Below are 26,807 nucleotides of genomic sequence, written 5' to 3'. Positions count from 1 at the left end.
AAGACGATGACGTGTAAACCCGAGGTAAGGTCACTACCGGCAACTTAGTAACGCGACCAGGGTTTATAATGTTAGCGTTGTAAAGCTGGATTCCCTACCACGTGGCTTACTTAACCAGTTCGTAACATGATAGGCTGATAACAAACACACGTATATCTAATAACATTATACTTACAGTACATATACCGTACGTACATATATATGTAGTGTATGGAACACATACATTATTTTATTTGGATATGTGTGTGTATATTTACATATGGTATGGTAATATGATAAATGGTCACAACTTGGGAAGATCGTAATCCAGGGTGGATTGATTGTGGCGTATTATGATGATGATACACAGTATACATATTTAAGTAATACATAACGTTAAATTATCATTCGCCAATGATTGTTAGCCGTGGCCGGCAATTTAACTCAGGTGGCTGGGATCATTTTGCAAGTGCGCTAACCATTGCGCCACTGCTCAGCCCCTGTAGCAAGTACACGTGTTACCATCGGTCATGATCTATTCTCTGCTAGATGAAGGGCACTCCTAATCTAGCACTGCGTAGTACATATATATATATATACACGCATATATTGTATATACAGCAGCATACGCATATTTGACAGCTCTTTGTGATTTAATATACCACAAAACATATGCACGTAAATGAAAGTACAACGTGTCTACCTTGGCGTGATTCACAAAGCTTTCCGCAGGTAGAATGTTCATCGTTGTCAGGCGGTGCATAAACAACGCCTGCAGGCGATCATACATACACGCTCGCGTCTACGTATGCGCATGTGTGTGTGTGCTTAATCGAACTTGCCCCAATAGTCTGCTAAGGCTATACGGGGGATATTTGTCTTTGCTGTTTGCACCAAAGACAACGAACTCGGCGACCCGGGTTCGTTTCCCGCTCGCGGCCACCAACACCAGTGACGATTATCTCAACCGCTTTTGGGCCTCCCCTAGGTCGACTCAGCCTCAAATCAGTATCTCGGTGCGGTGTGTAAACATCAGCACTGGGGAGTCAAATGCGGTGCTGGTCATCCCATCGTGTGCATAGGTGCTCGCTAACAGCACTTGCCCCGACAGTCGGTTAGGGCTGTACTGGGGATCTTTGTCTTTATGTCATACAATGTTTAATTTGAGCAGAAACAGCCCGTAACGCTGTTCCCTGAATTGGTTTGTCACGCCACATCAACATCACATTTCGAAATGCAACCTGTTCAAAATAATATAGGCACATATATGGCATTATTTGTAATCTAGTGGTAGTGCCTTACGCTGATAATGCTTACTCCCGGAAAATATCGAGTGATAAAAGTCACACACGCACGCATACATGCACACTCACACACACACATATATATGAATACGTACACACACACGGGTCATTACTCGCCGCGTCTGTTGCGAGCATAAACCGAAGGAGCGCGCATCACATTTGCATTCACTAATTGCCCAGAGACGAACATTCCCCGTAAATTATTCCGATGCAGAGAAGCTACAACGCACACACACACACGCCCCCTACACACACACACACGCGTTCCCCGCAAACTCGTCCTCTGCGCACACACACACAAGCTCCCCGCGCATACATACACACACACAGTCATTTTCCCCACACACACACACACAAGCTCCCCGCGCATACATACACACACACAGTCATTTCCCCCCACACACACACAGCCACTTCCCACTACATACACACCCCGCCATCACCGCCACCCAGCCACCCAGTCACTTCCCCACACAAAGACAAATATCTCCCGTGTAGCCTTACCATACTGTTGTGGCAAGTGCTGGTAGCGAGCCCCTATGAAGGTCGGCACGGCACACGTGGGTGGCCGCCTTTGTCTCCCCAGTCGACCTAGGGAAGGCCCAGGACCGGTTCAGATAATCGTCACTGGTGTTGGCCGTGAGCGGGACACACAGATTTCACAGTCGCTCCAACAACAACAACAACCGCCGTTCGAGGTGACGTTAACACGACGCTTGTGCCATGCTAGGTACACTTTGAGGCCACGTGAAGTATCGAAGGCCCCGCTAGGAGCAAGGTTACGGAACAGGTCCAGGTGCCATGGGTTGACTGACTGAGATTACTGGTAGATGCACCACCTGCGCTCCCTGCTGTGCCAGCTCTGCGTTTTAGGCACCCGGCGCTGCGCTCGTTGTTGTGAGCGTCGCTCCTCTCTGCCTTCCGTGTTTGCTGGAAGGCGACGCAAGCTCCTCGCACACACACAACAGAGTGTTGGGGCAAGTTTGCGAGCACCTATGAAGGTCGGTGCGGCACACGAGGGGGTGGGTGGCCAGCACAGACACAAGACAAAGATCCCCCGCATAGCCTTTACAAACTGTTGGGGCAAGTGCTGTTAGCGAGCACCTATGAAGGCTGGGTGGCCAACACCACGCCCTGCCGCTTTTGTCTCCCTGATGGCGATGTTTACACATCGCACCAGGTACTCATTTGAGGCTGAGTCGACATAGGGGAGGCCCAGAACTGGAATCGAGCCCGGGTCGCCAGGTTCGTAGCGCGCTTACCGCTATACTACCGCTCCGCACGCACACACAGAGACACACACAGACACACACACAGAGACACACACAGACACACACACAGCAGACACACACAGACACACACACACAGACAGACACACACAGAGAGACACACACAAATACACAGACACACACACAGAGACACATACACAGATACATGCAGAGACACTAACACAGACACACACAGGAGACACAGACACACACAGATACACAGACACACACACACAGGAGACACACACAGACACACACACAGAGACACACACACAGACACACACAGACACACGCAGAGACACACACACAGAGACACATACACAGATACACACAGACACACACACAGACACACACACAGGAGACACACACAGACACACACACAGAGACACACACCACGCAGAGGCGCGCGTGTTTATGGCTTCTTCTCGGTGGTGCGCTCTGATCTCCCTGATGCGGGCCTCCGTCTCCACGCGAAATTGCTTTATGGAGGGGGGTGGGGGGCACTCTGTCGCCTTGTGGGCAGGCAACACAATGCGACTCGCAGCTATAAAAGCGGCCCGGTATGTCGCCTTAATAGCTCCATAAAGCAATTACGGCGGAAACGCCGGAGCCTCCGAACAGAAGAAGCGACGCTCGCAGCTCAAGCTGTTATATGGTCCTGGGGCAATTTCGCTCCCCCTTTTTAATTCTTTCAACCGAGTTTATTTATTTATTTTATTCCCCCAACCATCCTCGGATTCTTTCTCTTCCCTCTCCTTTTCCTCGACCGCTTAAAAGAAACCGCATTTGTACGGTCGCCCCCAGCTTCCACCATCCCACCCCCCCCTTTTCTGAGAGATTGCCAAAGACAAAGATAGCCCGCATAGCCTCAATGTACCGTTGGGGCAAGTGTTGTTAGCGGGTAGCACCTATGAAGGCCGCCACGGCACACGAAGGTGGGTGGGTGGCCAGTAACATGCCCGACCGCCTTTGTCTCCCCATCGACGATGACATGCACACACAAGATAAAGATACCCAGTAAAGGCTCTTTCAGGCTGTTCGGGCAAGTGCTGTTAGCGAGTACCTAGGCAAAACTGGCACGGTGCAGGAGGGGATCGTGTGGCCAGTACAGTGCCCAGCCGTCTTTGTCTTACCAGGACTGTTTGTAGGACACGCACACACACGCACACACACCGCTCCAGGTACTCAATTGAAAATGAGTAGGCGCAAAGGGGAGGTGACCCAGCACCGGTTCTGACATCACTCGCCACTGATGTTCGCCGCGGCCCTGGAGTCGAATTGGACGCGTCACGGGGTCTTAGTGCGGCATCGCTAACTACTGCACCACCGCTCCACACACACACGTGCACCCTACACACACACACGTGCACCCTACACGCACACGCACACTACACGACCCACATTTCCACATCTCCTCTTCCCAGGCGCAGTGGTTTGGTTTATGTAATGCCGCATACTTAGAATGCCGTGACAAATCGTAACCGCGAAGGCTGTTATTGTGGTGGTATGTGTGTGTGTCTGTGTGTATCTGTGTGTCTGTGTGTATATGTGTATCTGTGTGTATATGTGTGTGTGCCTCTGTGTGTATCTGTGTGTGTCTCTGTGTGTATCTGTGTGTGTGTCTGTGTGTATATGTGTGTCTGTGTGTATCTGTGTGTACCTCTGTGTGTATATATGTGTGTGTATCTGTGTGTGTGTGTATCTGTGTGTGTGTCTGTGTGTATCTGTGTGTGTGTGTGTGTCTGTGGTGAGCGCGCTGCGCTACAAACCCGGCGACCCGAGTTCAATTCCTGCTCACGGCCAACACCATTAGGGACGATTATTTGAACCCGTCCTGGGCCTCTCTTAGGTCGACTCAGCCTCAAATGAGTACCTGGTGCGGTGTTTTTCTTAAATATCGCCACTGGGGAGACGAAGGCGGCCGGGCGTGGTGCTGGCCACCCACCCCCTCGTGTGCCGTTCCCTGCCTTCATAGGTGCTGCTCGCTAACAGCACTTGCCTCAACAGTCTGTTAACGTCTATAAGGGGGATATTTGTCTTTGTTACCCAACATGTATGCATGGACGCAAATCCATATAGAAATGCAGTAATGATATTAAATTATAATAATTTTCATCTTCTTGTCATCTACTGAACGAGCTATTATATCTCTGCTACCTCGAAGGTCCATGGCCCGAATCGTCGGTTATAATCTATTCCTCACCCCCACGTCCCATTATTTTCGTTTCGTGGATGGCTGGACGTGAAGGCCTACCCACGCCGTGCTGGTCACGGGGAATTCGTTTGACCATACTTCACCCGGCCTGGTGCGTGCGAGTTGATGGTGAATGGAGAGGGGCGGACCAGGCTGAGGTATCACGCCGCCGCCGACGTCGTTGTAGCTGCGGCCGGGACTCGTACAGAGATCGCCGGACTCCACACACAACGCACACGCACAGACAGGGCGCAGTGCGCTAACCGCTGCGCCACCGCTCCACCTCGTATAATTACCCAAACGCAGCCAATAGATGTTTGTTACAATTATGTATCTTATATGTCGGTTACAGTACATATTAATAATAACAACAACTAAACGATATTAAAGCTAAATATATATCTTTAATATCGCGCGCAAGGCGAATGTAACGATGCTATTTAAATTGGAATCGATTAGTTTACGAAGAGCCAAATGTCTCTCCGCTTTGCAGCGGCTCGTTTGGGGTTCCGCTTCACGGTTGCAGCTCGTCCTCTGTCTGTCTGTGGGTTCACGTTGCTCGCGTTGTACTGTGCTCGTGAAGAGATGTTAATGTATTCGCATCTCATGTCCAGTGAATTTATGGGAGTCTCTCCCGCTATTAGATTACGCCGCCTGTTTAACTAATGCACGTTAACGGTAGTACTAAAAAAGACACAGATCCACCCATCAAAGCTTTAACGGACTGCTGTTAGCGAGCAGCACCTATGACGGCCTGCACTGCACACGATGGTTCTGGGTGGTCGGCACCACTCCCGGCCGCCTTTGTCTCCCCAGTGGTGATGTTTGCACATTGGGCGAGGTACTCATTTGAGGCTGAGTTGACCTAGTGGAGGCCCACAACCGGTTCAGACGATCGTCGTTGTTGTTGGTGGTGGCCGTGAGCGGGAATGGAACTTTGGGTTGTGGAGTAGTAGCACCACCACCATCATCATCAACATCGTCGCCGTCAATCATCACCATCATCATCAGTCGTGATTAATCGATTACTGGATGAAGGATGATTCGCGTCAGTCACCGCCATCTTTCACGATTATAGATACTGCATAGGTCAACTTGTATACTGTATGTACAACATAGCGCATTAGGCTTAAGTGTAAGCGTAATACACACATACTAAATAAATCATGGATGTAGTAACACACATGTTTGAACTGCTCTATTAATATCACGAAGCTCTGCGCCTTGCGTTTGTACCAATTCGACGATGATTTACGCGTGGGATGTCTACGACACTTGAATGTTTACGATGTCGCGTATTGCACGCGCAATATTCATCAGGGTCGTTGTGCAGAGGACAATTAACTCGATAAATATTCAGTAAATTTTTCTCATACTTGTCTCTCCACGTAAACAAATAAAACATCTACAGTGTTAAACACATTCCCATCGGCCACGCACACTATTATCTTATATATATATATGTATCCTAACAGTGAGGTTACGCGGTGAAATTAAATACAATAACTTTGTTTTATATATGTACGCTGTTTACCGCTGTTATTACCGAAGTAAAGTAAAGTAGGCGTTGCTATAAGAAGGCATAAAAAGTCGTAATGATGTAGATCTACTTAAATAATAATAACAACATGTGCAACCTCGCCTCTTTCTCCACCCGTTACCTCCTCCACTCTCGACTGGAGCAAAGACAAAGATCTCTCCCCCCCCAGATAGCCTTTAACAGACCGTTGGGCAAGTGTTGTTTGCGAGCACCTATGGAGGCCGGAGCTGCACGCGATGGGGGTGGTGTGACCGGTATCACATCCCCTGCCGCCTTTGTCTCCCCAGCGTTGCTTTTTTGTTTACTTTACACACCGCACCAGGTTCTCATTTGATGCTGAATCGACCCAGAGAGAGCCCAAGGGCGGCTCAGATATTCGTCCACTGTGTGAGTTGGTCGTGAGCGGGAATTGAACTCGTCACGCCGGGTTTTGCCGAGCAATGCGCTAACCGCTGCGCCACCGCTCCCCACTCAGCTCAACACTATACGTGAGTGACCCGACCATACCTCACCACGCTGGTAAGTGCGGAGTTAGCTGTTAAACGTTTAGTTATTTTGGCCATGGGAGAAACCGCTTCCCTGTGAGTTGGCATGCGGCCGATTATGAGTTATTATTTAATTATTTGGTCGCCTGTTCCAAAATAAAGTGCTGCACTATACACAGTGCATGTAAGTCAGCAAATGTTGCTGCACCCCAGTGACAACATTGCAGCGTCTTCGATCTGTATCATATATTCCCATATAGACATACATGTATATATATACACCTACATATATGTAATGTTGTCACAACAAGTTCGTTGTCAAAGCTGTTGTTGGATAAATGCTGTCTTCCCATGCTGTCTCGGTCATGCGGGTGGAGGGGGGGGGGTGTTTAACCATACTTCACCACTCTCGACAGCACGGGTTCGCAAAGGGCGGCAGAGAAGCAAGAGGGGGGAGCCGTTCCTGATATCGAGCACCACTGAAGCTCGCCGAGTAGCACGGCCGCTTAACGTACGGTGCGAAAGAAGTTCAACATACTGTACTTGCATACACGTGTCCCGGGAATCACTGTGAGCGAAGTCCGCCAGCCGGGTTCATAGCCCAGTGCGCTAACCACTGCGCCACCGCTCCCCCTTCCCCAACAACACGTGAACACGTGGCTACTGTGAACTCATGTAATTCGAGAGACAAATGGAAAGCGGACGAGCCCTGTGTTTTCATACGAACAAAAATGACATTTATTTGTTAAATGTATTCTTCTTCTCCTCCTCTCCAACGTTACGTCGCGACGTTCGATGCGTTCGCCCATGTTGATGTTGTTGTTGTTGATGCTGTTGTTGGTGTTGTTGTTATTGCTCTGGCCCGGAGTGGAATTAGTCCAACGAATCGCGAAGAAGGAGCAGCATCGGCAGCAGCGAGCGGCAGCCGCTGTGTTCACCGGGTGAATGGATTGACAGCGGCGTGAACTCCGCGTGAACGCCTCCAAAGAGCGACGGGGTAACAACGCGCGCGGGGCCGCGTCACAGCGCACGCCTCGTCACGTGACGCCTACAAACGCGACCGCGTGTCCGCGGTGACCAACAATGGACGACCGGTCGAGGACATTCACGAGCACGTGTATGCGTTTCACGGAGACAGCGGTGTTAGTGCAACCACAGTACAGCGCTCTCTCTCGCTCTCTCTCTCTCTGATGTGGTTTGTTTTTCGGATCGTAAACGCGCGTAGTGCGGGCTCGAGGCGAATTCCCCGGCGTTTGGCTGAAGACACCCTAAACTAAAACTATTGTTACTTTACCAGGCAAGGCCAACTGAGCTATACATATTTATCGCTCTTTTTCAGAAGCGACCTGGCTATCACAAACTATAGCTGAACCAAGTGGCTTATCACGGTGCAAATGTACAGCAGACAGATACTCTGAACGCGTGTTGTATAAATGTGAATGGGAAAACCGGAGGACCCGGAGAAAAAATGCACGCCACCACCACGGGGGGAAGATGCGAACTCAGCAGGCGTCAGGGTCGAGATCGAATCCACGTACCTCCTGTATACCAGGCGAGGTAGTTAACATCTCGCCACCTACCCCCGGCAAGTGGAGCGAAACGCCGGACGTCACGCCGAACAACCACGATCTGGTATGTAGCAGAGAGAAGAGAGAGAGAGTCGATCATAACAAGAGGAAAATAAAGGCCTTGAGCCTGGGTTGAAGAACAGGGGGCATTGAGTCGACTGCACGAACATCTGAGAGAGGTGGGGGAATATTTCCAGACCACGTGCGCTGCACAGGATCATTCACGACCTTGCTTCATGCCACACCGATCAGCTGAGTTCACCTGAGTTCAGGACTCGCTGTCAGCGAGTTCGGTGTCATTCGTAATTGTGAGTCGACAGGTTGATACAGTAAACTGGCTAATACAGTACTTAAATACACAATATAAACTTGTATTATTGTTACTACGAATTATTACCGTTGTGACATATCCAATTAACGCACTGCATATGCCACGCGTACCTTGTTTAACAAACGTGTCTCCTTCGTACATCGCGGGGATATAATACGCGCCGCAATCGAAGAACGGGGCGCTTGAACAAACACAGAGATAGGATATGAAAAAATAAGAATAGGTTCTACCCTTTCTGGCAATACAACAACAGGTGTTAGTTAATATGTTCAAGCACCAAATAGAAACCTTTTTTGCAAGGAATCGTGTCTGCATTCACCACACGTACTTGTGGTGAACATGCAAAAACATGCGCTGATAATTATAATAAATGCATTGTCTTTAACACTGATTGGCCTACGCCAGAGAGACAGCCTTCTATAGGGCCTAGTCCCACCAGCGTCAGGCCAGAGAACACCAAATTGTCGAGCAGTACAAAGACAATGCACCACAGGATGCCTCGCTAAGATGTTTATATTTGGTGTTTGAACATCTTAACACCTGTTTTAGTTTTTTTTTTCTATTTAAAGCTTTCGTGACTGCAGGGATTCATCTTCTTAGTTCTTTCGGTAGTGCCAGAAAGGGCAAACCCTGATCTTATATTTTTTCATACATTAAATACTGGCAAAAAAAAGATAGGGTAGCCAGCTAATCGCTATTAGCCAATGGCATTGCACAAAACAAAAGCTATTAGCGACATATATAAGAGCGACGTTGAACCCTGATCCTACGGACCCTCTTCAGTGCCGGGAGCATCATGCAGGGCGATCCATTCACAGATACCCCACTGATTTCCAACATGCCTCGTACATTCTCCCTCCCTCTCTCTCGCTTAGCACAGTACAAAGGCCGTTTGGATATTCGCGAAAGCGAGAAGGCTCCCATGGTCGTACGAAGGAAGGAGATCGCTAACTACATTTGATAAGGTGCATTGAGATTTGGTGGATCAAAATGAAACGTCGTGTTCTATGTACATTTCTCGCTTAAATGTTTTGAGTATTCATAAATGGATCATACTGTATCATGTTTGCTACGTAGGTCTAACTGCAGTGAAGAATACCCTTGAGACCTTACCCTGGCCATAACTTAACCCCCCCCCCCTCCTAAAAAAAAACCTGAAACCGAACACAGCTCCGTCTCTAACTATAATGCTACACTCTAACCCGACTCCACCTCATAACCCCAACCCTAACATTCTCCCTAACTCTACAGTGATCTATAGCAGTACAGTCTAATCCTAGCGCCCAACTATAAACTTAATATTAACCATTAATTACAAACAATAACCATAACTCTGGAATAACCCTAAGCCGTGCCCTTAAGACGAACCCAACCGGAACCCAACCCCAGCCACAGCCTCACCTAGACCATTGCACTCTCGTCATAACCCTGATAGCCCAACTTTAACCCTACACGTATAACGCAGCACAAACCTATCACGTTAACGGTAACTCTAAACCCTAACAGCACAACCCCTAACCCTACTTCTAAACCCTAACCCAAACTCTAACCACACCTCTGAACCTTAACAATACAAACTGTAACCCTACCGCTAAACCCGAACTCTTAACCCTCCCTATACCTCGGGTATTAAAAGGCTCCTTGCGGCCTAGACGTAAAGGGTTGGCTTTGGTTGTTTAGCGGCCACATTGGCACTTATTACACATAATTGCATCAAGGTAAACGCACTAATTGCCTACTCGACAGAGGTTACACTTGACGTGAATGCGTCAACCACAACAACGACGACTACAACAACAACACCAGGGGTTTAATAAGCAAGAGGCCGTGTGCAGAGGCCCACCGGAAGTTACATGGAGAGGCGTGAGTACTCACAACAACCCAAAAAAAAAACAACGAATTGTGAACGTACTGCGCTCCAAATAAAAAAAAACGTGCTGAAAATGAAACACTCTAGCAGTGCCGGAAGTAGTAAGTGAAAAAATATCTATTTTTAAACGAACATGACAAAAAAAAACATTACACAGTTCAATTGTCACTCGTCGGACCATTGATACCACGAGCCTCGTGGAGGCGTCAACATTGGCCACCGTCGAGCTGAGATGATCCGACCTCACCGGGGTGAATTTTTTGTTGTTATCGCACTAAACATACAAACGTAGTGCGACACGCGTTCAAGTGGTGGGGAGGCGATTGTCAGCTGCGATTCGAGTGAGTGAGTCAATTGAACATCGATCCCCCCACCCTGCACCTCCGTGTTCTCGTTCTCTCGAAAGTAAAAGCACGTGGACATTTTCCAAGTGAAAGTATAACCAGCTGCTCGAAAGCGAACGGCACAGATTTTCCCATGTTGACGAAATCGGCCGAAACTAATTCAAAAGAGTTCAGTAAATTTGGCCTCCGAAAGAAAAAAAAACCACTCAGGCTGACAATGAACGATCCTCGACGTGGGAATCCATCCCGACGTGTTTTCCACATCATGGGCTGCTACACAACACGCACAATCCGAACACAAGACAAAGATCCCCCGTATAGCCTTAACAGACTGGAGTCCCGAACACACACATACATACACACATATAAAGACACACACGCACAATTGTCACGCAAGAGACAACCTCAACGAACGTGCCGGTGAATGTTATCACAGAGGTAGAGAGAGGCCAACGCAGCATCGTCGTCGTCATCATCATCATCATCAAAGACAAATGTCCCCCGTGTAGCCTATTGAGGCTATTGGGGCAAGTGCTGTTAGCGAACACCTATGAAGGCCAGCCCGGCAAACCAGGGGGGGGTGGCTCAGCACCACGCCCGGCTGCCTTTGTCTCCACCAGTGGCGATGTTTACACACCGCACCGGGTACTCATTTGAGGCTGAGTCGACAAAGGGGGGCAAAGAGCCAGGCACCGGTTAAGATAATCGTCACTGGTGTTTGCCTTGAGCGGGAATCGAACCAGGGTCCGCCGGGTTTGTAGTGGCAGCGCGCTAACACCCACCCACCCCCATCATCAGCCACAGCAACAACAGGACCCCCCCCACACACACCCACCCTGGACTGGAGCCCCCCGCTTCCAAGCAAAGCCCCCCCCCCCTCCTCCACCGGGCACCACCCTCCTCGCTCCCCGACACCCTTCAACGCGAAGGTCCGGCCGCCGGACCTCCTCCGCCCGTCCGGGTCTCCTTCTTCCACTTCATGCGCCGGTTCTGGAACCAGATCTTGATCTGTCGCTCGGTGAGGCACAGCGAGTGGGCGATCTCGACGCGGCGCCTCCTCGTCAGGTAGCGGTTGAAGTGGAACTCCTTCTCCAGCTCCAGTGTCTGGTAGCGCGAGTAGGCGGTACGGGCTCGTCGTGAATCCTGGCCCTCTGTGTACGGATGGAGTGAATGGGGGTGGGGTGGGGGCGACAATAAACATTGCTCTCTCTCTCTCGTGCTCTCTCTCGTGCTCTCTCTCGTGCTCTCTCGCTCCCTCGCTCGCTCTCCCCGCCAGCTCACGAACAACTCAGCCTCTGGGTCCCAGTCTGCAGGTTTTGCTTCGAGATCCTGCACAGTGCTGTGCAGCGCTGTTCAGTAATTGCAATGTAAAGGGGCAGCCGTGCAATTGCCAAATCGCGCCGCTGCAGGCGATAGGGCGCCCACGAGAAAACTCCATCAAGTGGGGGCCCTCAAGAGTGGCTATATGGCCTCTTCTTCCACGATGGCCAGGCGTCTTAGAAGAGGTATTACTGTATAGAAATGTGCGTAGAAATGAAATAAATGATAATACTACAGCGCCCCCCCTGTAATACTCGCTACGATGATGGTCTGCGCTAGTCACCCTCTCAGGGCTGCACGCTCTTCATTGTATAATAGCGCATCCAGCCCTCTGTTAATCCACTGCTGGATGAAGGCCTCTCTGACCGCCGCGTCCGTCACGCGTTGTTTGACCACCATACTTCACCACGCCGGTCAGTGCGGATTGGTGAGCAATGACGGTAGGAGAGGGTTGGGGGGGGTTGGCCACGACGATCTACGGATATCACTCGCCACTGATGTGAGCCGCGCCCGCGGATGTCGAGGTAGCCGGATTCATAGCGCAGTGCACTAACCACTGCGCCACAGCCCTCTCTCTACACCTTCATTTTAACAATTCCAAGGCGACGTGTTAAACCAAATTCCAAAGAGAATTGTTTGGGGGCGAGTGATGTGAGCGAGCACCTATGAAGGGCCGCGCAGTGCACGATGGGAGTGGGTGATGCCCTCGGCCACAGGCACGCCGAGCCCCATTTGCTGCTGCTGGTGATGATGATGGTGGTGGTGATGATGGTGATGATGGTGATGGTGGTGATGGTGGTGATGGTGATGGTGGTGATGGTGGTGAAGATGATGGTGGTGGTGGTGATGATGGTGAAGATGATGGTGGTGGTGATGATGGTGGTGGTGATGATGGTGGTGATGATGGTGATGATGGTGGTGATGGTGATGATGATGGTGATGATGGTGGTGGTGATGGTGGTGATGATGGTGGTGATGGTGGTGGTGATGATGATGATGGTGATGATGGTGATGGTGGTGGTGATGGTGGTGGTGATGGTGGTGGTGGTGATGGTGGTGGTGGTGATGATGGTGGTGGTGATGATGGTGGTGGTGATGGTGGTGATGGTGGTGGTGATGATGGTGGTGATGGTGGTGATGATGGTGATGATGGTGGTGGTGATGGTGGTGATGGTGGTGGTGATGGTGATGATGATGGTGGTGATGATGGTGAAGATGATGGTGGTGATGATAGTGGTGATGATGATGGTGATGATAGTGGTGATGATGGTGATGATGGTGATGATGGTGGTGATGGTGGTGGTGATGATAATGATGGTGGTGATGATGGTGATGATGGTGGTGATGATAGTGGTGATGATGGTGGTGATGGTGGTGATGATGGTGATGATGATGATGGTGGTGATGATGGTGGTGGTGATGATGATGGTGATGATGGTGGTGATGATGGTGATGATGGTTGGTGATGATGGTGATGATGGTGGTGATGGTGGTGATGATGGTGATGATGATGGTGATGATGATGGTGGTGATGGTGGTGATGATGGTGATGATTATGGTGGTGATGATGGTGATGATGGTGGTGATGGTGGTGATGATGGTGATGATGGTGATGATCGTGGTGATGGTGATGATGGTGGTGATGATGATGGTGGTGATGGTGATGATGGTGATGATCGTGGTGATGGTGATGATGGTGGTGATGATGGTGATGATGACACACGCATGACAGCGGGTACTGGTTTTCAGCTGAGTCGACCTACAGCTTTCACACGCCAAAAATATTTATTTAAAAAAAAATAATAACAAAGTGTCTGGCTCACAGGAACAGATTTTGATAAATCTGCAGTCTGCCCTTCCTCAGGAAACTAAATATATACACACACCGACAACAAAAAGACAAAGGTCCCCCATATAGCATTAAGAGGCTATTGGGGCAAGTTCTGTTGGCGAGCACCTATGAAGGCGCGCACGGCTCACGAGGGGGTGGTTTGGCCACAAAATGCCCGGCCGCCTTTGTCTTCCCAGTAATTGATTTGTTTTTTTCTCACACCGACAAAGGGAGACTCAGGATCGGTTCAAATATTTGACCTGCATTTAAACCACTACGCCACCGCTCCCCACAACATAGATGTACGGTACATACATGAAGAGACAAAGGTCCCCCGTAAAGCCTTTAATAGAATATAAGGGCAAGTGGTGTGAGCGAGCACCTATGAACACACACATACACACGTATACATATATGTATATATATACACACAAGGTTTACTTGAACCAATGTAATTATGTATTTACCTTCAAACACGGTCTTACAGAATAGCGTATAGGACAGTTTTTGCTCAATGTTAAATGAATTGTAACATCTGCACGATATGTGTATAATGTACCCGGTATATTCATTGGACACGAAAGGAAGACGGTGCATGATGGTGATAATATCACGTTATGTCGGGGCCTTACTGTTATAGCCTCTGTATGCGTGCAAAGTAATTTGATCAGGAATACTGCATATATATATTAAACTCACATTTATATTGTTGTAATTATCATAAATATTTAATGACATTGTGTAAACGTTTCCATAGTTAAGTGTTTTTTTGTTGTTACGTGGTTCAAGTAAATGTCTCATTCATAACGCCACATCGCCCTTTGCCTGCACTGAGGTGTAGAGTTAAGCCCGGCACTTTTCTCGTTTGGAGAGCTCTCGAGCAGAAGTGAAGAGTTACACACTGACACAATATTTTTCGCCATAATACAACACTTAACTTAATGATACCACTCGTCACCATAACCAATTCAATGGTATTATAGTTGTAATTAACACGTGCTTCGTTTAAAATAAACGGGACTGTTGGCTGCAACTTTTTTTCCCGACTAAACTCGCTTTAGTAAATAATCAACTCACATATGATACTCTTTGCAGTCAGTAAAAAAATGTTTTTACTTTTAAGCGTACAGTACGTGTCTGTGTGTGTATCATCGCCACTAGGGAGACAAAGGCGGCTGAGCCTGGTGCTGTCCATCCACCCCCTCGCGTGACGTGCCGCCATTCATACGTGCTACTCGCTAACAGCACTTGCCCCGACAGTCTGTTACGGCTATACGGGGGATTTTTGTCTTTATAAGTAGAACGAATTCTTCTAAAACTGAAGGAGGGTGTCGACGGTGATTGTGATGTGAAATCGCGTTGCTCAGTTGACCAATATAACGCCACTTGATGCTTGTACGTGAGCGCACTTTAAAATAAACTTTTGAATGTTGAACTTTCCAATTGTCTCCTGTTGTTGCTCGTCTTGTTGTTGGTGGTGCTGTTTGTGGTGGTGTTGGTGGTGTGGGTGGTGGTGTTGGTGGGGTTCTAAGTAGCTAAACGTTTATTTGCGCGAGTTTGGAACAATGTAAACTTTTACATTTTAAAGCTAAAGTTTACAACAACACTTAAACACAACAACACGAAGTGGCAGTGACGACGCCACGGTGCTTGTGCCAGGCTAGGTGCACCTAGATATACAAAACACACACAAATACCAGACAACACAACCATAATCCACAAACATTCGCTACATAGGAAGCTTGCATATACGTGTATCACGTGCAAACGTAATGATTATTTATTAGCAAAACTTAGGGATTTTTACAAAATATAATTCTTACCTGCTTTTCAAGTTTCAGTGAAAGCGACTAAACTGACAGCACAATTCGTCAGTTTAACAATTCGTGCTTACTTTGAAGCGCACGTGTTCTTGGCTATGCTGTCCATGTTGCCGTGTGCATGATTATTCTCGTGATCAGCATGTAACTAAACGCGCACGTGTGTACATATATATACATATCATTACATTGCCGACACAACAACCACAGCCACCACCACCAACCACCACAAACGAGTACCCCCTCTATCTTAACTCTGATCAAAGCACTCCTTCTTCCGTCGTTTATAGTATCTAGCATTAGAAGCATTATATAGCCCATATAAAAAAGAAACAGGGGTGGACGCGCCTACCATTATTCGACGTAAACACCCGTGCGTCGTGGAAGATCACACGTCCTTGCTGCCACTATCACCCCCCCCCCCCCCCCCACACACTTCTCTGTTTTATTGCTCTTACAAACAAAAGCTGCGCGGGGTTATTGTTTACCTATATACGACGAGTGTAACACACGCACCAGCCTACCTACCCTGAGCTTGATGCGACCTCCTCATCCAAGGGAAAATCTGGTGCTGCTGCTCCTCTCGATGCTGACGCTGCTGCTGCTGCTGCTGCTCCTGCTGTTGTCGGCCTCCCGTCGCCGCTACTCCTATCGCTGCGGCCACCACCACATGGGACCCCGACTCTGGAGCTCCATGCGACCCTCCGGGCCCCGCCACTGGCCCGAGACACTCCGCGGCACCCCGAGGAGCGGCGCGGATTTGCAGGGCGGTCGCAGCGCCTCGCAGGGCGCCGTTACTGCCGAAGCCGCCGAAGCCGCCGCCGCTGCTGCTGCTGCTGTTGTTGTTGTTGCAGCTGTTGCCGCGTTCGTCTCGACGTCCTGCTGCTGCTACTGCCTGCTGGACACTACCCAGAGCGAGGGCTGCTGCCGCCGCTTTAGGAACACAGAGAGACGCTGTTGCCGATGCCGTCCCGCTTGTAGTCGCGAGAGGATTCGTCTCCTGCGCCGCGACACGACCGCCCACCGAGACGTGCTGATGCTGTTGGTGTTGATGCTGCTGCTGATGCTGCTGCTGATGCTGCTGCCCGTACAACCCGCAAGAGGACCTTCCGGCCGGTATCATCCCGAGGCCGGCCACCGCGCGCAGTTGTGGGGAGGCAACGCTCTCCTCCTCGCACGGAGAGAAGGCAAATGCAAAGTACCCGGGCCCCGTCCAGAGGATTGATTCGCGCAGCAGCAACAGCAAAAAAAGATCATTAATTTCATTCGATTCTTTTTTTGGGGGGGAGGTGGGGGGGAGAGCAATGTATACTTTTGATGGCGTGCGTCTCTCCCGTGTTGAGACGGAGGATGACGCTTCTACGGAAGGTGACCGAAATCATCGACCGATACGAAACGACGCCGCGATGCCCCCCCCCTTCTCCCTCATCCCCCCCCGGTAGAAAACGAAAGGCAGCAGCCCGGGGGATGAGTTTGGATGCGAAGTGGCGAGTTCGGCGCTGTTGTGACTTTTGCACTGTTTGTGCGCACAACGTGAAGTTTGTTTTCGACGTGGAGGTCTGTTGATCTCTCTCCCCCTCTCCACCACCACCTCCACGATATCTTTGCTGCTTGGTGGCCGCGAGCCGACACCCCAAGATGGTGGAGGCTCGTTGGGGGGGGGGCATGGAGCCCGCAGATGATCGCGGTGCGCGTGACACACGAAGAGGCGATGTCACAGCGACACCTGGCGACCCCCGCTCGCCGTCGGCCGTGCAGCGTTCTCGAGGCATCGCCATCACGCGCCGCGCGCGCTGCTTGTGAAATGGCCGAGTGGCCTTCCTACGGAGCCCTTCCGACATCGGGTGGCCTTTCCCCGGGGGGGCCTTCCAGTTCCCAACAACAGCAACAATTACGAGCGGCAACAAACAATATCCACGACAACAATGTAAACGGCAGCGATAGACGACGCTTCAAGAAAGTCGAGCGACCCGAGACGCCTAAAGGCTCTCTGATCGGTTCTATGCAGAAGCAGCAGAATTGTCCCCAGACTTGTCAACACAAGTCGCAACAAGTTGACCGACAGCTCGGTAGTCGAACGCACGGGTGATGTTGCTTGCAACCGAAATGACGAACCCCTGGCAACCGACCGACGGGACGCAACGCGGTCGTTCTGCGTCAGCGAATATCTCGATAAAGAGTTGGACCACCTGCCACGTCACGGTAAATGAAACGCATCTTTCAATTCGCTGTCTTTATTTCTTCCACTTTAAGACCTTGAGTCGGCACACACACACACACACACGCGAAACTATCTACAGGAGTCGTCCGTAAAATGTGTCTGGGCACAATGGTAAATCTGTGTATTTAAATGTTGCAATTAAGTTTGCGATATATACTGTAGCCATTTTTTTAAAATCCCACCGTTAAAAGAAATACACATATGGCTCAACACGCGTTGCAGTTGGATGTAAAATGAAATGACGGACAGGCTTTGTCGTAAGTTCAGTCGGAACACATTTAATTCGATTATTTTTTTCTTATCGAACGAAAACCCAAAACAGATTGCATCCCCACCCCCGATGTAACGCCAGTCCACACAGACAACGCACAAAGGCAATGATCCCCCCACCCCCGTATAGCCCTTCAGCAGACCGTAGGGGCAAGCGTTGTTAGCGAGCACCTATGAAGGCAAGCGCGGCACACGAGGAGCTGGGTGGACAGCACCACGCCCGGCGGCCTTTGTCTGCCCAGTGCCCCGATGTTGACGACACACCGCACCAAGTATTAATGTCACAACTGAGCCGACCTAGGGGAGGCCCCTAGATCGGTTCAGATATTCGTCAGCGATGTTTGACCTTGAGCGGGAATGGAACTCGCGTCGCCGGGTCCGTAGCGCATCACGATTTCCGCTACACGACTACCCCACACCACACAGCCGTTAACAAAGACAAAGATCCCCCATGAAGCCTTAGCAGACTGTTGGGACATGTGCCTTAAACAGACACATATACACACATAGCCTATGCACAATTAGCAGGCTTACCTATTGTACAAAATCTCTACATCATCTCAATTGCAGTTTATGATACGCTGTTATGCCAACAACTATATACTGTATATATTTTAGAAAATACTGTTATATTTTGTGTCGTTGTTATTAACATCCCGGGGCTATTGACTTCATTGCCCAACTAGTGTAACCGACAGAATTGTACGACCAATATCGCGGTTGTAATCATCTTTCGCGTACGTACGCACGTGTACGCATGTTTGTGTACGTACGTGTACGCACGTGTGTGTAACCGATGCGGGGAGCGGTAGCGCAGTGGTTAGCCCACTTCACTCCGAAGGTAGGCCACATCGAGTTCGATGCTCGCTCACGGTCAACACCAGCGACGATTATCTGAACCGTTCGTGGGCCTCTCCTCGGTCGAGTCAGCCTCAAATGAGTACCTGGTGCGACGTGTAATAGTACGCCACGAGGGAGACAAAGGCGGACGGGCGTGGTGCGAGTCGCCCACTCTCTCGTGTTCCGTTCTGGCCTTCATAGGCGCTCGCTAACAGCACTTATCCTGTAAAGGCTATACGGGGGATATCTGTCTTTGTGTAGAGACGGTGCGACTGTGTGTGACCTTATCTTCAACTCAGTACAGCTCGGTAGTGATTTGGTAGCGTTCGGATGGTTAGTTGCGAGTAGCTTGGTTATTGGTTGAATTCGGTTGAATGTTTGCGTTTGGTTTGTTCGATTTATTTGCTTGGGATTGGTGCGGTTATACTTTGTATTGGCAGGTTGCGTGGGTCGGATTGCGTGTTTAGGTTGCGTGTTTAGGTTGCGTGGGTGGGTTGCGTGCTTGGGTTTCGTGATTTGGTTGATGCTTTCACCGAACATGCTGGGTTTATTGTTTATGGTTGAATTGTTTTTTCCAGTTTAGGTATAGTTGGTTAAGTTGCTCGGTTAAACGTTCGCTTGGTCAGTCTACACGGTGGGTTGGTTTGCCTGCGTTTCGTTGCTCGCGGTAGCCACTTTGATTTGTTGACCGAGTTACGGCGGTTGGCTCCGAGTTGGATTTGATGTTGGGTCGATTCGGATTAAGTTTCTAGGGTTGCTTAGTTGAGTTTCTTGTCCGATTGGTTGGGTTCGTCGATTAGTTTCGTCGCTCGGGTTAGTTAGTTGCGCATTGTGTTAAGTCGCTTGTTTTGATTACCTGGGCTGCCTGGTGAGGCTATCGTTGCGTCTGCTGTTCGAGTTTGATGATTTGCGATGCCGGGTTCGACAGGGCTGAGTTGATCTGCTTTGGTTGCTTGGGAAGGTTAGTTTGGGTTGGTTATTGGGGTTTATCGATTGGTAAGCTCGGGATAGTTCGGCTGCTTTGACGGGCGGCTTGTCTGGAGTGGTTGACTCCGTTAGATTTGATGGTGGATTTGGTTGCTCGGTTAAGTTGCTTGGCTGACATTATTGCCTCGTTGTGTCGGCTCCATTCTGTCGCTTGCTTGCTCAGTTGAGATTGCTCGGCTGGTGAGGAGACGTCTAGCTGGCGTCCTCGATCTGTTAGTTGGGTCCTTGCTTGTCGTTCAGGTTGTCTGCTTCGTTATCTTGCGCCGTCTGGGTTGCTTTGGCTGATCCGGTCGCGTGTTTGTTGGTTAGGTGCAATGTTGATGCGTGGTTATCATAGGGGGGGGGGGCGGTGTGATATTCATTGAGAGCCCCCCCTCCCCACTATCCATTTCGTAGCCCGATGCCTTTCCGGCCTGTGGGCCTCAACGCAGTTGCACCGCCTGCGTACTCGAGAGCCGCCCCACTGACTGGGTGGTTGGTTGTGTTGTTTGGTGGTGGTTAGCGATGTGGTTGTTCGTGGTTGAGAGCTATGGAGCAGGTGAGGGGTGGTTGGTAGTGGTTGTGTAGCGGTTGAGGTTGATAAGTGGTAGTTGTGGAAGGGGTGAGGTGGTGAGGTGAGTTGGTGGTTGTGTAGCGGGCGAGGTTGGTGAGTGGTGGTGGTTGTGTAGCGGGCGATGTTGGTGAGTGGTGGTGGTTGTGTAGGGGGTGAGGTGAGGTGGTGGTGGTTGTGTAGCGGGCGATGTTGGTGAGTGGTGGTGGTTGTGTAGGGGGTTAGGTGAGGTGGTGGTGGTGGTGGTGGTAGTGTAGCGGGCGATGTTGGTGAGTGGAGATGGTGGTGGTTGTGTAGCGGGTGAGGTTGGTAAGTGGTAGTTGTGGAAGGGGTGAGGTGAGGTGGTGAGGTCAGGTGAGGTGGTGGTTGTGTAGCGGGCGAGGTTGGTGAGTGGTGGTGGTTGTGTAGCGGGCGATGTTGGTGAGTGTACGAGTGGCGGTGTGGACGCGGCTCTCAGCTGCACCTCCTCCTTCCACCCACCCCGCCTGGCGAGCGCAGACATTGTTCGTGGCGTCGCGTACGCTGTAGTCACAACCTTGCAAACCTGCATTGGGGACACGCAAGGTCGTACCTACAGGGTAGGCGAGCCAAAACCACAGCGGGTGGAGGGCGGGGGGCCGGTGGTGGCGAGGAGGAGGACGAGGAGGATGACGAGGAGGAGGGTGTACGCCAGGAAGGAAGCCGAGGGAGGGTGGTGGTGGTGGTTGGGAGGCACGGGGACAGACGGTCACCGTGCGGACCCCCATCACAATCACGTCGCGTCCTGGTTCCTCTCGTACTCACTTCGCCAATGTTTCCGCGACGTCGTCTCACGGACGTTGTCTCACGACGACGACGACGACGATGATGATGATGGTGACGATGTTGAGCGCGCTATCGGATTTGCGGCCGGACACACGAGGCCTGCTGGAGTCGGGGACTAATCACGACTACCCTCACCACCTCCTCGTGAGAAGGCTTCTGGGTATCGAGAGGCAAGATGTACTACTGTACACTGTATGTTGAACTTCTTTCGCGCCGTACGTAGCCCACGGTGCTCATCAGAGGCGGCGGGCGAATTTGGTGGGTCGCAATACAGATTTTTTTTTTTGCACACAGACAGACGGCAGCCTCTTAACACTTCAACCGCGATTCGGTTTAGCCCCACCCCCCCGTCCCGAACGTTCGAAGCTGTGGACAAACACGAAACGCGCTGTCCCACGCCAGATCCATTTTCTTTGCGGACGGCTGCCTGCTAACCTCGACCCGGCCGTCCTGACGTGCCCGCCACGCATCCACCGAGCTCCTGTACACGTCATTTGTCTTTAGAGAGAGAGAGCCCGTTTTCTCCCCGTCGTTCGAGAAACACCCCCCACCCACCCCACCGCCCCACATCTAGACAATCGATTTTCGTTGCTCGTTGCACTCGATTTTCTTTCTACAGCGACACGCACCGATGTATAAAGTCGAGTTAAACCCGTGATGACGAATAAGGATGAGCGTCGCGGTCGTGGCGTGCGGACTGCGAGGGCCACGCAGCAGAGAATTCGTCGCTGCGTGGTGCCCCGGCTGTCGCTTGCGCACAGGCGCGCGCTATTCGGGACTGCGTAGCGGGGAGCCGTACCTCGAGCGACCCCGGATCCCACCGCGCGCGCTTCGGCCACCACCAAATCGCCCCTCCACCACCACCACCACTACCAGCAACCCTCTATGCCCCCACCTCCATCTCCACCCACCCCCCCCGGCCCGAAAACCTCCGCACTGCGGAAAAACCACGTCAGTCGCGCCAACCACGTGACCCTTTCCTTTATGCGCGCATTTATTAATTATTTTACGGCGAGTAGCCGGAGGTGAATACATTACATTGTTTAATTGATCCGGCTTAAATTTTTTTGTGTTAATTTGCCGCAGCTTAACTGCTAGTTTGTCCTTTTAAATAATAATTAAAACTACGACGCCAGACGGTGATTTTTTGTTAATTTCAAGTATCGGTGCCGAACATTTTTTTCAGAAGTTAACAACAAAAAGCAGCATCTTCTTTTGCAATTACTTGTCGCCAGATTTTCAACGACACGTGATTGCTTAGGGAGGAGGTGTTGTTAACTCACTCAAGCAATACGCAAACATTATTGGCACACACATCCACACTCTCCCAAAATACTTCTGACATTCTTTCTCACCGTTTTTTTCCCCGCTGTAATATTTATTTACGCCTGATTTGATTGGACCCCTGCCAAACGATGCATCTGAAAAATAAGTCAATACCTCGATGGGCTTTGACTGGTAGGATGGCGATGGTTAAGCGTAATTCGTATGTGTTTGGGCGACGTGTTTGCCTTTGCTGTAATTTGCACAACGATCGCTTTTTTATATTGTTTGTTATTGTAACGGTCTTACCAGCCCCTTACTAAACATCTGTGAAACACAGCTTCACAGCTTATCGGATTCCTCCAGTATAAATATACATTTTAATTCTGATTCAAAGGTATAGAACATGTAACTTTATCATCGCCTTTGCGCGGGCCGTAACTTGTATATTTCCTTCAGATGTGACGTGCACTCCTACCGCGAGGTGCAAGCGTTCTCGACAGCAAATGAAACCACACGCACAAAAGCACGCAAAACGGCACCGATGAAAACTTAATATCCGGGTGAATTATACTCGACTTGGTGAAGATAAGTAATGCGCTCGATAGACAGTAGCAGCAGCAGCAATACGACCCGATAGGTTACCGGACACTGACATAAGCAGCGAGCCAACATGACATTCCCAAACGCGCGTCACTCATCGGCGCTGCGCGTCCTCTATTCAGAAAATGGCTCCCGCCGTGTTACACAGCCGATGAATGGCAATACCGGTGGCAAGCATATATCCTACTATATGTGTACAACAAAAAATTCCTTTCGTTTCAACACTGCGTATCCGCAAAAGAAGCGACAAGACCACCGAATATTATCTTCACAAACTTTAACAACAACAAACAAACGCAGTCTCAGAGGGCTCTGTTTTCGTGCTACAGCGCTTTTACGCGACGCCTCGTGTGGTACGGGGTGTGCTGGTGGTGGTGGGGGGGATGCACCAGTCGACGGATGCCGCATAGTGATGTGTAAATAATTATATAATATCACTTTTGACACACGTGTGTACGTGTTTGTGCGTGTAGCGGCTAGCGTACTGACGCACCCGGCCACCCGAGTTCGGTTCCCGCTCGCGACCGATAAACATCGGTGGATATTTGATATTTGAGCCGATCCTGGGCCTCTCCTAGATCGACACGGCAGTAGATTGAGCAAACAACCCGGCGCGGTGTGCAAATACCAGCACTGGAGAGACAAAGGCGGCCGGGCGTGGTGTTGTCCACCCCGCACCCCCTTTCGTAAGTTGCTAACATTTGTCCGTATCTCGAGTGGCAATTGGTCAACACTGCCCCGGTCGCACGTGGTTTTTTTTGTCGCCCGCAGGCCCCCAACAATTGCCCGGCTAAGTGGCGCGGACGTTTCACGCGATGGATCGTAGGGGGCAAATATGTAGTTCGCGACGAGCAATGGAATTGGCACTCGAACGTGTACGCGCGCGCGTGCGTGTCTGTCTGTCTGGGCTGGCCACCCACACCCCCTCGTGTGCCGTGCCAGCCTTGATAGGTGCTCGCTAAGAGCACTTGCCCGTCTAACAACAGCCTGTGCAGTTGGCCATACGGGAGCATCTTTCTCTTATCTATGTTATACGTGTATGCATGTAGTAACGTGTACGTATTAACGTGAACGTAGTAAATTGTATTCAACCTTATTACAACCGCTACACCGCGGTCAATTGCGCGAGGCACGTACGCATACTTACGTGAGTGTGTCTGCGTGCTGCGGATATAGATTGGCATTCATATCGACAGGCAACGCAAAGATAAAGCATGAATAGGCTGCTGGGGCCAGTGCCGTTAGCGAGCACCTATGAAGGATCGGAACGGCACACGAGAGGCTGGGTGGCCAGCACCACGTCCGGCCGCCTTTGTCTCCCTCGTGGCAGATGCTTACACATCGCACCAGGTACTCGTTTGGGACTGAGTTGATATAGGGAGCGGGGGGGGGGCAGGACCGGTCCAGATATTCGCCACTGTTATTGGTGGTGAGTGGGAACCAAATTCGGGTTGGCCATGTTCGTAGCGCAGTGCGCAAACCGCTGCGCCACCGCTCCCCACACAGACAGCGTCACACACAAAGACAAAAGATCCTCCGAATAGCCTGAACCGACTTTTGTGGCAAGTGCTGTTAGCGAGCACCTATGAAGGCCGGCACGGCACACGAGGGGGTGCTTGGCCAGTAGCACACACACAGACAAGACAAGACACAGACAGACACAAACCAGATAATACACAGACGTACACCGAGATTTAATTCAATTCGCGGGCGCGAATCTGGTCGAGTCGAGACGCCCTTTGATCGCTCTTCCCCCCTCTCTCTCTCTCTCGCGTTGGAGCCTCGCTCCGTCCGTCCGTCCGTTCCGCGGCGCCGCGATTCGAGTCTCGCAGTTGTACGCCGCGAGCGGCTCTCCTCGCCCGCCCAAAAACGCGATCACCGCTTCGGTGAGCACCGGGCACGGAGTACCGCATCAGATGCGCCGCGTCTCTCGCGTCCGAGCCGCGGACACGCCGATGTGACTCTGCCGTCACCCGTCTCTCGTCGTCATCATCATCACCGCCGCCGCCGCCGCCGGCATCATCACTCATCAACACCATCAATAATAATAATAACATTGAGTGTTAATAATACATCAAATCGGCGCACGCACGGACGTTGCAACTGGCACGCGCGCGGGTGATGTCGTCTTCGCGCGCAGCCGACCGTCTCTTCTCCCCCCCCCCCCCAACGTCACTCCACATCATCAACCAACATTTCCACCACCGCCGTCGTTATCAATAATCGCAACGGCAATACATATTTATGAATAACCACAACGATGAATAGGCCTCGCACCCGACGCGCACTGCACGCGCGCAATCAAATAAAGAGCGCGCGCCGGGCGGATTTGAAGGCGGCCCCGGCGGTCGTGGATAGATGATGCATTCCTCCTCCGTGCCGTGCGTACGCGCGCGCGTGAGTACACTGCCGTATACACGTGTACGGTGTTCTTGTGTGCGCGTGCATTGCGTACGCCTGCGTACTTTAACTTACCCTCGGGGGTTTCGCTGCGGTAGGGAAGATCGCCCCACCGGGGGCGGGGGGGGGGGGACCCCCGAAAAACCCCTCGGCTGGGCCCCGGTGATACCGCAGGGCTCGGGACGACGGCGGTCGGAAGAGGCTCGTGAGGTCTCTTGGTGGCTGCTGTTGCCTCTCTCGCTCTCTAAGGGAGATCGGATATCTCTATCACGGGGCTCCGAGAGACACTCGGCCCAGGCGCCGTTGCCACCTTTCGTTTTGGAGTTTTAAGCTGAAATGTTTTTCTCGCGAGCGCCAACGCGGTCCATTCAACTCGGCAAAACGCCACCTCGCTCCGCCTCCTGTTGCCCCTATAAGCCTCGGCCATTATGAACCGCGCGCGCTAAAACCGTAATGTTTCTAGATTTGGGGGGGGAGAGTGGGTGGTGATGGTGGCGGTGTTGGTGTTAAGCTCAGGGATTGTTCCTACCTAGACGGAGGTTTCGGCTAAAATGCATAAAATAATTGCTGTGAAATTCATAAAAAAAAGTTCATGTTCATTGCTCCGTTCCACATGGCCGGGCTCGGCCAATGGGAGAAACGCTCGCGTCGTAAAGTTGTTCCACAAAGTTGTAAATTGTCATAAACCATCGTCAAATTTACTGTGTTTCTAGTGACGCGCTGAGAGGACAGAAGGAAGGCGCCGCCATTTTGGACCGGGCGAGAGTCGCGGATTTGGCGCTTGCCAACAGACAGAGGGGCGGGGGGCGGGGGGGGGGGGCGAACATTTAAACGAAAAACATTTAACAAAAACACATTTAACAAAAAACAAATGATAAAATGGAATAATATGGCGACTCGAAACTAAACAAAACCCACAAAGTTTGAGCGATTTCTTGCTTCAAACAGGAAGAAAAAACATATAACCGACCGCGTCGCGAGCAATACCGCCATCAAACAATCAACTACCGCTCAG

General features: G+C 50.8%; 1 protein-coding gene and 1 long non-coding RNA gene across 3 annotated transcripts in view; one reads left to right on the top strand and one right to left on the bottom strand.

The window, feature by feature from the left end:
- Nucleotides 1-7,029, top strand: part of LOC133344827 (uncharacterized) — a 34,947-nt gene extending 27,918 nt beyond the window's left edge. Inside the window, exon 4 of the long non-coding RNA XR_009755378.1 lies at nt 6,608-7,029. This is a non-coding gene — a long non-coding RNA (uncharacterized LOC133344827). The remainder of the gene's footprint in view (nt 1-6,607) is intronic.
- Nucleotides 7,030-11,793: 4,764 nt separating this feature from the next.
- LOC133344824 (homeobox protein Hox-B7-like) lies at nt 11,794-26,563 on the bottom strand. Of its 2 annotated transcripts, XM_061555043.1 has the most exons (3): nt 19,404-21,222; nt 16,383-18,516; nt 11,794-12,034 (listed from the first exon to the last, which is right to left on the bottom strand). In XM_061555043.1, exons 2-3 carry the CDS (start codon nt 16,975-16,977, stop codon nt 11,802-11,804), a joined length of 828 nt encoding a protein of 275 aa, XP_061411027.1. In that variant the 5' UTR covers nt 16,978-18,516; nt 19,404-21,222; the 3' UTR covers nt 11,794-11,801. The 2 variants fall into 2 exon arrangements, 1 of the variants encoding a protein (XP_061411027.1); XR_009755375.1 differs by lacking the exons at nt 16,383-18,516; nt 19,404-21,222 and adding an exon at nt 25,868-26,563 and having other exon boundaries at nt 11,896-12,034.
- Nucleotides 26,564-26,807: the final 244 nt, after the last annotated feature.

Source organism: Lethenteron reissneri, chromosome 20 (genome assembly GCF_015708825.2).
Source record: "Lethenteron reissneri isolate LAM-NWPU_2019-01 chromosome 20, ASM1570882v1, whole genome shotgun sequence".
Lineage (NCBI taxonomy): Eukaryota > Metazoa > Chordata > Hyperoartia > Petromyzontiformes > Petromyzontidae > Lethenteron > Lethenteron reissneri.
The sequence above is the reverse complement of the archived record's forward strand: the minus strand, read 5'-3'. Positions and strand labels throughout refer to the sequence as shown.